Below are 13,376 nucleotides of genomic sequence, written 5' to 3'. Positions count from 1 at the left end.
ACCCACGAAGCATATACACTCCATTGTACAGAAACAGGTAACATATGCAGAACATAAGTGTTTTTCTTAGTTGTACCAATTTGTACTAAGCGAAAGAAAATACATTATCCACGAAGCATATGCACTTGTACAGAAACAGGTAACTTATGCGGAATATAAGTGCATTTTTATTATTAGTTATGCCAATTTGTACTAAGCGAAAGATAAAAATACTACCCACGAAGCATATGCATTCTTTGTACAGAAACATGTAACATATGAGGAATATTTTTTATAATTTTTTTTGTCATTTACTGTGTTTCAAACTTTTAATATTTCTTCGTTAAAACGACAAAAAAAAAAAATGGATTGCAAGGTTTTTGTCAAAAGAACATAATATTTTTTTGCAGTCTCAGACCATTTGTATCAACCTCGTATTTCCACTTGATACTACTTCAGGAATGAAACCTTCCTTCCTATTAGTGTCGTGGATGGGTTTTCTTTCCATTTGTTTCCTTTTCCATTTCCCACATTTCGGAAGGAAACAAGCAATTTCGGAAACTGATGAATCCAAATGCAGGTATTTCGAGATCATGACTCTGATATTCTTGCCAGCCATCTCAAGGGAAAGAAATAAATCTGTCTATTTTATATTTCTTCTTTTTGGTATAATGTCAGCTTCAAGTTTCAAAAAGTTAAGAAATAATGTAGCTGATACAGAATAAAGGACAATATTTAAGATTGTTCCAAATATTTTAATTACAATTACTTCATTGCAATTGTATATTATATTTATTCAAGGGAAAAAAAAACGAAAAATTATTTTTTAAAAAATTCATCCTCATAATGCTTTATTGACTTTTAGGAATATTTTTCTGTTCATAATTAACAGTTCTTGCGAATAAATTTATTTTATTCATTTATAAAAATTCCTGTTTGTGTATTTCAATCAAAATAACAGCAGCATGTAAATAAAATAATAACAGCATGAAATAATGTATATATAAGAAGAATGGAATTTTAAAATTGCTTTTACAAATACACAAGAATTTTAAAATTTTGGTACAGTTCTGTGTTCCCGATGATAATACAGTTTTTTTACTCAACTATAAGCTAATTGATCAACTCCACTTAAATTATGGTTTTAAACTAGGGGCGCCATTTAGGCGTGAGTTTAAAAGTAATGATTAAGAGGTTCTATAATATTTATAATAATGAGTTTTGAAATATATTAATGCAGTATAGAGTGCACATTGTACAGATGTTTTACTACTTATTGTTAATCTTACTTCGAAACAAAACAAAAGCAAATACATATCAATAATTAAGAAAAAAAAAAAAGGAATGTGGCTCATTATTTAAAAATGCTCATTACACAACAATGTTCATTTACCATTAAACAACCATTTTGTGCTTATGAATGCAAAAAACACAATTACTTGCTGCTTTTTGTTTATTTTTAGAAAATATAATGAAAGTAATTATGAAATAATTATGCATATTGTGTACGCTAAATGCAGTTATTTTTGTAATCTTCTTAATGTTGGAATTTTGTTCTTAATGTGAATAACAGTGGTATACGCATAAATCTTAATAAAATTGCATTTGAAACTGTATTTTATGAAAATTTGATATTAAAATGCATTTTCTTATAAAAGATTATTGGAAGATAGAGTGAGTAATAAATATTTTAGAAATAAAACAAAAGGTTAGGAACACCATTTAGACTTGTTCATACACTCTTTTTTTTAAAAATATGGATTAATTTGTCGAAACATCAGAAGCCTGAGTTCTGAAGTGATGCTGAAAAAGTATTTTAAATACTAAGTTTTGAAATATTAAAAAATGGTTCATTAAAAAAAAAATCTTGTTGGGGATTTAAAAGTTATTTGTGGTTGCTACCTGACTATTTCAAATGCTATAAAGAGAAATACAACACTTATTTATAAAAGAGAACTTGTACACGAAAAGATAAATTTAATAAATTCAAGTTTTAAAATAATTTTTAGCTGTAAGTAAATTGTAATAAAAAATATATAGCACTTTGCGCTCATAAAATGTTGAGTATTTTTGTGGTAATATTTCAAATAGTATTTTTTTCAATTTCAAATAGTATTTATCAAATAGTATATACATTTTCAAATAGTATTTATAAGGGTAATATTTCAATAGCAAAAAATAAACAGTAAAGAAAACGAAAGAAATATAACGAAAATAAATAGCCGATAGCAATTGGAAAAGAAACAACAAAAAACAGAGAGTCTTTTTTCCCTCCAAATTCACAAAATAAATATTTCTGAATGCATAAATGAAAAAAATTCTGCTTTGAATTTTTTTAAGAAATGCTCAGCAATTTGAGTGAATGGAGAACTTGTTATTGAAAATCGAAGAAAAAAATGAACATAAAAAATGTTTATTAGTTCATACAAACATTGTCTGTTTAGTGTGAGGTTCTACTTATTGTTTTGAAGGAGCAATTTATTTTTTAAATAAACAACTTATGCGTGAATGTCGATTTCAATTCAAATACCGTTGCAGAAAATGAATTCTCTAAAATTAGGCGGACTTTCTCAGAGTAACGTGGATTTTGTGTTTTACAGAAAGAAAAAGCGTATTTATAGAGAAAATGAAAGAAATAGATTTGAATACAAATTCAGGAAAATTTTTTAGTATTTCTTTCTCGTTGCAGTTTTCTAATAAATAGAAAAAGAACATTTGTTTGCAGCATTTTAGAATAAGAAATAAAAAAAATAAATGATAATTTCATTGTCGAGCTCTTAAGCTTGAGTGTTGCTCGCAAATGCAGCTCTGTTTCCTTCGAGATAATTAAAACTCTCTAGCATACTTCTTCCTTAACTTAAGAAAAAGGAGATATGAGATACAGAAATATCCAAGTGAATTAATGTTGTAATACTGATGTCGATATCTTTGCATTTATTGAAAAATTTGACATTCTTCCTTCTACTAAATTTTTCAATTTTATTTAAAAGTTTAAAAGATATTTATCTCTCATATTTGCTTGCTGATTTTACACGATTTTACTTTACTTAGAGTCTTTCATATTTGTAAAGCAGAATTTTCGTAATGAGTAATTAACCTCTTCTTTATTTAAGGTCTGTTAGATGCTCTCGTTGAAAATACTGTATATTTTCAGAGAATAATTAATTGATAGATTAATTTCAATTCTATTTTGAGTCCGTATAAGTGATGCCATCTACTAGAGAATATAAGAAAAAGAATTGGCCTGAAGATTTTATTATGCATATAAAAATGTGAAATGAGTTATAAAAAAATGTGAAAAAAAATAATTAGATTAAAAACTTTTTGAACACCTTTTAATTAACTTTCTAAAAAGCAAAAATATTTTTTCATGAAAGAATTCGTGAGGCGCCGATAACAATACCATTTTCATATTAAATCACAATGAATGTCATAATAGGAAAGAAAATCTCTAAAATTAATTAAAAATTAAAAATGTATTAAATGTGTTGTTAAAATTCCACTTACTCTAAAAAGATTGCAGCATCTCGTGCTTTAATAGGATCTCAAGAGTTTTAATAAAAGATTATCTTCATCATCTTAGCACATTAATAAAATTGTTTATATTTTTTCCGCTTTTTAGCACTTTATATTATTAAATAAATTTATGTGAAACTAGATTGATTATAAACTAGCTGTTCTTCAACATTCCCTTTTGTTTCCCTGTCAGATGAAATAAAAAAGGAAGTAAGTTATAAGAACAATTATGTCTTTTATAATTTATTTTATTTTGGCTTTTAAGATAACCACTCATCACCCTCATTATTCGCGTTTTCATACGCAAATTCTCCTTAACTTCTTTAAACATAATTATCTAGAACTTTACGTTTTAAGGAAACTGCAAATTGTTTTCATAAGATATAAATGAAATTTTTTAGTAATTATGTTATTTGTGCAAATTGAAAGCTTGGGTATTTAAAATTTCAAAGCTTTGATTTCAATGCTTTTCCATATTTGAGTAGCAATCTTTTTGCGTAAAATATTCATTACCAATTTATACATTGTATTTTTTATATTTTTAACTGAATTTCATTTAAGTGGTATATGTTAGAAAAGAGAACAGACAGATCCTTGATGTTCGTCATTTTAAGTTTGGGATTTCTAATAAATATTTTCTGAATTTTAATTCGATTTCTAAAAGTATTCTGAATTATATTTTTCTCCAATAGTTGGTGAAAATCAAAATATATAATAGAATAGAAAAAAAGAAAGAAGTTTAGTTTAGTTTAGTTGTATTAACGTCCCGTTTTAAAGCAACATTAGGGCTATTTTGGGACGGACCTCATAATTTCGAACTTCCGTCAGATGACAAGGACGACACCTGAGCTGGCATTCCCCTCTCCACACCACATCACACCAGCGGGAGGACAAAAGAAGAAAGAAATAAGCAAATGGAAAAGAATAAATGGAGTAAAAGAACGGTAATTATAGTTTAGGACATATAATTAAAATGAGTAATTAAAATAAATTACTGTTGACATATCCAAGATCACATTTGTTTAATTACTAAAGTTATGAAATTAGTTATTGGTAAATCTCATTTCATGACGAATACAGCTTTTTCAATGAATATCTGTATTGGTGACAGGTTTTCTTGTCTGATTTTAATATGGTTATTTGTATATTTCCTATATTACATCAAATAAAAATTAGATTTTTAGCAAGTAACGGTATGTAATCTAGACAGTGTTTTTTAAAAATATTTTCTATGAGAATTCTACTAGCAATTTGTTTATTGAAAGTGGAGGAGAAATTCTATATTGGCAGATTAGTTAACTCTAGTCCTCAGATCTTTCGAATGTTTTTACATAATAACGGCCAGAACAGATAAAGAGTTTATTGTGACTTGTATCTCGCTGTATTTATATATAAAATAAATTATTTAATTTCAAGATTAATCAAATTCTTTACAAAATCTTTATTTAAAATATATGCTTAGGAATTCTTTTCTTCTAACTATTTCAATTTAATTTACAAACAGTTTTATTCACTCATGTTTATTTATTTCTTTCACCTAAGTAAATGCCAGAGACTAACTCGATAAAAAATCGGAGACTGTTAAGTGTTATTCGAAAACAATTTAAAACTTGGCAATGTTTTACTTTTATTTAACTGAAAAGTACGAAAGAAGACATTCAGCAGTATTGAGATACTGAAATCAGGCAGAATAAGGGCGCTGTTTAATCAGCTAGTTTGGCTAACTTTCTAACTTGTGAAGACACTAATTTGCATCAGTAAACAGCACATTCTAAAAGGAAAAGTATTCTTTAAGGAAGAAAGCAAAAGATTCCTTTTCGTTAAGTGGATATAGAAAGCGAGGAAATTTAAAATCTTTGTGAAAAGTCCAATGTCGTAAAAGTGCTTATGTGTTCCTATCGACAGTTTAAGAACGACTCGCATTGAAAAACAAATCAAAGGCTGATCATTTGAAAGCTCTTTGTAAGAGGATTACTTTTCAGGTAATCGGTTTACATGAAAAAAGGAAACTCCAAATTACTTCCATTTATCTGCCGTTGTCAATACAAAACTACATTGAAAGAAATTTTCTTCAGAAAACCACGGACTATAACTTGGTGAAGAAAGCAAAGGTTTCATTTTTCTTTTTTGTTTGAAAAGAGAAAAATGTCTGGAAGTGCATTACTTGAAAAATATTTTTCTTTTGGAAAAGACTTGTCTTCTGTTTTATTGACTTCTGATGTCAATTAATTTCCAGTACTGATTTAGATATTTCACAATACCCTTTATTATTTATTCATTAAATTTATTCTTTCAACGTTTTAACTCTTTTTCGTTTTATTTTATTCCATTCCGTGCATTACATTTATAATCTGTTCTTATATATACGTTTAAGAAAAGTCTTGAGGAAAATAAAAGAAGAAAATTTAATATAAAGATAAACAAAACGAATAAAATAATTATCACTACATTAATAATTACCTTATTACCTCATAAATTTTAAAAATATTTTATCATTTCAATAATTAAGTGGAGTTTTTTTCCTTAATTGAATAAGGATGAAATTGCATTGGGTAAAAATAGAGTATGTTATCTTCTACTGAAAAGCAATTATTTAAATTTATTTACTGAATAGATTTGAGACCAAAATGAACTGATTTGAAAGAGGAAAATGAATTGATGCAATTGCAATGAATGATTGATCAAAATTAAAAATGCTTTCTAAATTTAATGCGATCATTTTAAGGAAAGATCCAAATGACATTGATTAGATTATTTAGAGAATAATCTAATCAATAACATTAACATAGAGAGAATAACAAAAACCAAAACAAGATATTTTTTATTGATTTGATGGCATTAAAATGCCACCATTCCTATTATGCAAAGTATTACAACAACATTATTATCAAATAAAAATATTTCCATGTAGTCAATTGCATCGGATTACATGTGCAGATTTCAGAAAGAAATAATTTTTGGGTTGTCAGTTTCATTTAAATAAAATTTTATGTTATCTTATTCCAGCCTTGATGAAGGTAATAAAAAAAGAATATTTCATTTCCCCTGATCTGGCATCAAAATGCATAAGAAATACATGCTGTGGATGTGATTTCAAGTTTTCTTATATTAGTAATTGTATCAATATAACTATATTTCACTTTTAGTAATTTTTGTTACTTCCGTAAAGCAGCAAATATAAAAAAAAGGAAACGAATCGTTTTCGTTTAACACTGCAATTAAAGTTAAATTTTCGAGTTCAGGTTCATACAAGCTTCAAAGATGAATTTCTTGTAGAGCTCTATCTTCATCAAAGAGCTCCAAACGTAATGAGGACACTGCTTGTTTAAGTGAAGATGGTAAAACTCTTTTGCATAAAATTAAAGAACCACCATTAATATCGAAATAATTAAAGGAGTTTTAAAGAGAATGAATATGCTAATTCGTAATAACCAAACAACTTACCAGCATCTGAAGTGGCCATGTATGATGAAGCGAGGAAAGCATGTGCCAAGATGGTGCAGCTGATGATGAAAACCAAAAGGAAGCGGTCCATGATTCCCTGTCAGCGGTTGGCTCTGAAATTAATAAAGAGATAAATGAACCCCCCTGAAAAATAAACACTTTCTGAATATAAACAGGAAATTTGAATACAGACGAGATTCATTAATGTCTGCTTATATCGTGAGCAAAATCCATACAGATCGATTTAGTAAAAGAAAATCATGGATTTTTTTGCACAATGTGAACCGAAGATACGAACAACGAATGGCTATGAAGGAAACGAAGATAATATAAACGCAACTATGGGATTAAAATGCTTGTTAAGATCACTAAATCTAACCTAATTGCTAGATTAAGTGATGTAGAAAATTATAAGACAAATTTCTATCTTTCGGAACGAATAATTAACGTAACGTTCATTATTGTAGGCTCTTTTTCTGATTTAACATACCAGACAACAATTTTTGGCGGAAAAGTTTCCCATTCTTCTGAACATGTGTATGCTAATTTTGGGGTCAAATCATGAGTCCATAGTATAGAAAATGCGTGCGCAACCGTGAAGATGTCTGACTTTTGAGTTATTGCGTATTGAAGATGTTTTTGCTGAATGATGATGCATATTGATGATGCAGCATGAGTTACTGCGTATTGGTGTTTTTTTTTTAGATTTTGAATCATGATATTGAAAAATCTAAAATAACCCAGGTGGCAAAGGATGTCTTTATTTTGCAGATTTATTTTCTACTTTCTGCACATTTTTCAATTTTTCACTTAATCGAGAACAATCATTATTTTTTTTTCTCGTATACCATCACGCAAGAAACGACCAAATCGATATACTTTTTTGATTTACTGAATAATTGTTTTTTCAGTTTGTTAAGATACTGTTTTGCTATGTATTTGAATAATTTTATTTTTCTAACTCTAATTTTAGAAATTGCATGAAGAAAAAGAAGAGACAAGGAGCATTGGAGCTTCATAAAAATGCCATACATTTTTATATTTTGAGGACATTTACTAAATATTTTTATCCTAGAAAAAAAATCTAAGAATGAAATTATAGTTAAAAAATTCGAATACGAATCTGATTTATTAACCATTTATTAATATATGTTTTTAATTACTTTTTCAACTTCAATAAAAATAAGATGAATATGATAAAGAATAATTAAAATAATTCAAACAACAAAAAAAATTAAACTGTTGAGATCTATCTTAAAATCATTAATCTGCGTCTTGGTTAACGTGATTAAAAATCAACTTAAAAATATTTTCAGCGCATAAAAGAATGTGACAGAAAGAATGTATTTAATTTAAGAAACTTTTTTTATTATTTGATTTTTATAACAACATGTGCAATATTTTAATATTAATTAACAACAGTTGGAGAGCCTGAACATCTCCTTTTCCCATAAAAAGTTTTAAACACCCATAACTGGGAAAATGTAAAGATTTATGAGCGAAAGATATTCTAACGGATGGATAAAGAAATAAACTGTTAATTATCAAATTGTGCTTCATATAACATATATTCTTCTAAAATTATTTTGCTTGAGACATTTATATAATAATAAATATTTCTACTACATTTCTTAGTAAGTTAAAGCTTTTTTTTTAAAATTCTTTTCTCCCCATAAGCTTATATAGTGACTATTATTTGAAATAACGAAGAATAGTACATTTTTTGAAAATACATTTTTTTTTAATAGCATAACTTAGAAGAATTTTTATTGAATGTTACTAAAGATAAATTTTACTAAATTAATATTAATTTTATTAAACTAAGTAATTAATTACTTAATCAAGTAAATCAAGAAAGGTCAAGTAAATTAGTAAATTAATTTACTAAAGATAAAAAAATATTTCTGATAAATGATATTACTGAAAGATTCTGACTATTATAAAAAAGTAAATAGTGTTTTAAAAAATAATTGAAGATTCCCTCTTATAAATCGATGTAATTATTCTTTACTATACAGATGTTTAATGAATGGTTATAAGTTTATTATTAATTAATGATTTATTTTAAAAGCTCAAACTATATCCTTTTAAAACAATCCAGACATTGCTTAAACGCATGTATGAATATCAATTAAAAATTAGAAAAGGCTGTTAATACTGTTTCTTTACAATAGAGTTACTTCGATGAAACTAATTTCAAAATATTTGAAAGATGGTAACACGTAAATGTTTATCTCCAATCAGTAAACGCCATTCCGAATAATTTACTTGATGGAATCATATAATAGTACGAGGGTATATCAATAAGTAATGAACTTAATTTTGTACACAATAATAAAAAATGCAATGCATGACAATATGAAATGGAAATGAAAGTATTACCAATTTATTAATTTTAGGCATAATTGCTATTCATGTTGCGGCATTTGTCCCAGTTCTGCATCAGTTTGAAAATCCTGGTCTCATAGAATGCAGTCGGCGTTTTCGTATCAAATACAAGGATTCGGTTGGGAAGTTTTGGAGCAGCCACCAATCAACTTTGAATTTCGAACCCTCCAACCAAAGGTTTGATTCTGACGCAATTTTCACCTGCTCCCTCTGCAGACATTCGTTTTTTTCATGTACCATCACTCAGGAAATGACAAATTTGAGTTACTGTTTTGATTTATTGAATAACCTGCTTCATCTTCACTCTCCAATTTTCATCTGCTTTGATCCATGAAAAGTTCTTCGTAGGTCAAAGATTTGACTCTGACGATGGCCTCACACAACCCTACAGCGCTTCACGAGTCAGGGATTTTCAATTTAATAAAAGTGTTACTAAATTATTACTTTTTGGAATAATCGCTATTCATGTTGAAACATTTGTCTCAGTGCTGGATCAGTTTAAAAATCCTGGTCTCATTGAAGGTTGTTGGCTTGTTCGCGCCAAACTGCAAGGATTTGGTTTGGAAGTTTTGGAGCAGCCACTATCAGCCTTAAACGTCGCACCCTCCAATTTTCATCTGCTTAGATCTACGAAAAGGATTCTCTTAGGTCAAAGATTTAGCTCTGACGACGATCTCATACAATTCAATAACTTTTCATGAGACCAAGATTTTCAAATTAATCCAGAGATAGGACAAATGCCTTACCATAATTGGCAGTTATGCTGAAAAGTAATACATAGGCTATTCTTATATTTCCGTTTTGTATTGTTATGCATTGCATTTTCTATTATTGTGTACAAAATTATGTACGTTATTTAATGATATACCTTGGTACGTTTCCATCAAAAATATACTTTGAGATAAATTAATTCCACTCACTGAGACAAGTCAAATGTAGTTTTTCTTAAGTCATAGCTCTCCAATTACTCCTTAATAATGGAAATAAGGATATTAATAATAGGAGGTAAGTTTCTCCTAGTTTGAAGCATATTGCATAATGTATATACCAGAAAAAGAAATAGGGTACAAACGCTTATTTCTTAGGATTATTCAGTATAATAAAAATAGATTTCTTTTTCTATTTTTTTAATAAAATTATATAATTGGAAAACTGGAGGCTTTTCCAAGAAGAGAAGCTTCATCTTTAATCTTAAAAGATATTGCCCAAAAAGTAATGCAATTACAAAATGCATTAAAATTGAATTTACTATTTTACAAAAAGTAAGCTCTTTAATGCTTATATAACATTTGTTTAATAAATGTCATAGCAACAGGCTCAACATATTTGACATTCTTATGGAAATTATTGCTTGCGGCACATTTTGGTGTGAAACCATCCTTATCCTAATAATAAACAAAGCTTGATGATATGCCGTAGATAAAAGATGTACCATTTGTGTATTTTTGTGTTTCTTACTTAAGCATTTCATGTTTAACATCTTATTTGCTGCCGTATTCTCATAAAAGCATCGTTATTCAAAGATTGCCCTGAGGGCAAGCAAAATATTACTACAAAGTTACAGTATTTTTTGTCAGTCTTCGCGATTTCTTCCTCACGAAAAGTATATTTATTCATCCATGTTAGGCGCTCCAAGAACATGCTTTTACAAGCTTTAAAATGTTTCATGAAAGGATCTAGATATCACTGTTTTTAGCAGAAAAAAAAATGACGTATTTTCTGCTAGTTCCAGCGGTTGCTTTGCTAGATTAGCTTTGTAAGTTTAAACGACGTAAGAAATAGACTGGTTTTTCTTTTCCAAAATATCGCAGAAATTAAAATTGTTTTAATAATTTACTTTAATATTTTGGAGATTAGATGACTGTTTTAATTTCATTTGCATTTCTTAATATTTACGAGATACTCAGTTTGAATGAAAATCCTTGATGTAAGATTTGTAAGCCAAATACAATTTAGCTTACAACACAGTGACAACAACATTCGGTTAACCACTCACAGTTACATCCACTTTGTGAGTGATTCTTATAAAGTAGTTTTTGAAAATCTTATATAGCAGGTGTCAGAATTATTTGCTATGTGCTCTGAAAAGGAGATGAGTCTTGAACGTTTGCTTCGTATATCATCGGATTAATAAGTTCTGGGCGTCAAAGCAGATATGTACGCGATATGAAGCTGATACGAAGAGGGCGTTTCGCATGGCCCATCACTCAGTAAACAAATAAACAACAAAAGTTCTTGTATTCTATTATTTCATTTAATATTAATTATTGTTTGGACAGGAGAAAACAACATTTATCTTATATTTAAACAAAAAATATCTAAACATGAAAAAAATAGAAATTATCATGATTTGTTACATTGATCTATAATTATAAATTCTTCTAAGCTGTTGTTGTGCGTTGTGACTTATGGCGCTTTACAAGCCCGCTGATAGTTGATAGTCTGTCAGCGATTTAAGGCGAATGAGCGCCTCTTAACTCCTCTAAGTAATTCCAAATTCTTAAATTCCTAATAATATGCAAAATAATGATTCGAAATATTTACTTATAAACGTATAATTTTTTTTTAATTCGTGCACTTTTAACTTTTCCTAGGTTAAATCATTAGCATCTCATTAAAATTTCAAGATAGAAAAATATTAAAAATTCACATAAGTTTTTTCAGTTCAAATCACGTTACTTTACACCTAAATTATTTAAAATTTCTATAATGGAATCTTAAATCGTAGGGATTATAATTTAAATACTTAATTAGTGATTATTTTCGTCATTGCGAGTTCCTTTTGATACAAATGGACAATGCATTTAAGATCAGATTTTGAAATGGATCTTAATTGGAATATATAAGAAAACTCACCTTTATCGCAATAATAGTTTAGCTGCAAGGAAATAGAAAATCCAAATAATAGGTTTAGTTGCACTCATAGAAAATCGAAATAATAGGTTTAGTTGCACTCATAGAAAATCCAAATAATAGGTTTAGTTGCACTCATAGAAAATCCAAATATTAATACACCCATACATATAAGAATGTGTTTTTTGTTAGCAGTGCTTTAAAGTGTTATATGTCTTTGATTATATTACGAAAGTTAGTAACCTAAATAAATCTGCTCAAAAATTATGATTATAATAGTATTTAATTATTCCTATTGACGAAAACAATACTATTCCTATTGATGAAAACAAATATTAGCATATGGCTCAGAAATGAATTATATTAGAATTATAAACATGTCCTCTCTAATTGTGGTACAAAAGCTAATTTTTAAATCATTAAATTTAGGCATAATTTGTAATTTGAAAAATAATATTAAAAATATATTTTATGTCATTCTAGTAAATAAATGTATTTTTTAAAAAATTACGAATTCTAAATTTTATACTGCTTTTCCTATTCTATTAATTGTACTTAGTAACATTTTCTTAATGCATTAATATTTTTAAATAAAAATTCCTTCTGTTGCAGCCAATAATGACAGAGTTAAGAATTTCTGAATTTATTAATTTAAGACAGTCAATAGCCATCTCGAAGAAATACCTGGATTTGATTGACGGATTTACATCGAAACGCCATTTAAAACTATCTCAAATTGGATAAAACAATGACAGTTTAGCTGCTGAGGAGTGGAATTTTTTTTTCTGATGAAACTATCAATCTGGCTAGAATATTTTATTAACTATGACTAATGGGATTAAAAGTCTACATATGAATTCATAATTTGTATTTTTTTACTAGTATATTTATTGGATTAAACATCGCGAAATATAATATCTTTCATCATTTAGAGCATTTTTCCAATCGGAAGTATATACCTATCTCTTACCAGCATATATGCTTTGATGTGGTTGAATTTCTCTATCTTGGATATGCCTATCTCTGAAGGTTTAAAATTCAGATATTGGATCACTTTAAAAGGGACATCCTGTACATTCAGAACAATTAAAAATATTTGGTATTAAGTGGAAATTGAGAGATATCTCATTTATTTCTAATCACTTTTTAATATTTTGTTTTCTTTTAATATTTTTACTCATATATATCAGCGACAT

At 27.8% G+C, this 13,376-nt stretch overlaps 1 protein-coding gene across 1 annotated transcript in view; it reads right to left on the bottom strand.

Annotated features, from left to right (window-relative positions):
* Positions 1-13,376, bottom strand: part of LOC129958771 (U8-agatoxin-Ao1a-like) — a 134,656-nt gene that overhangs the window by 21,416 nt on the left and 99,864 nt on the right. The window contains exon 2 of the mRNA XM_056071445.1: positions 6,940-7,052. Within this exon, the coding sequence (XP_055927420.1) occupies positions 6,940-7,030 (91 nt within the window). The 5' untranslated portion in view covers positions 7,031-7,052. The remainder of the gene's footprint in view (positions 1-6,939; positions 7,053-13,376) is intronic.

The sequence above is a fragment of the Argiope bruennichi genome, chromosome X1 (assembly GCF_947563725.1).
Source record: "Argiope bruennichi chromosome X1, qqArgBrue1.1, whole genome shotgun sequence".
Lineage (NCBI taxonomy): Eukaryota > Metazoa > Arthropoda > Arachnida > Araneae > Araneidae > Argiope > Argiope bruennichi.
The sequence above is the reverse complement of the archived record's forward strand: the minus strand, read 5'-3'. Positions and strand labels throughout refer to the sequence as shown.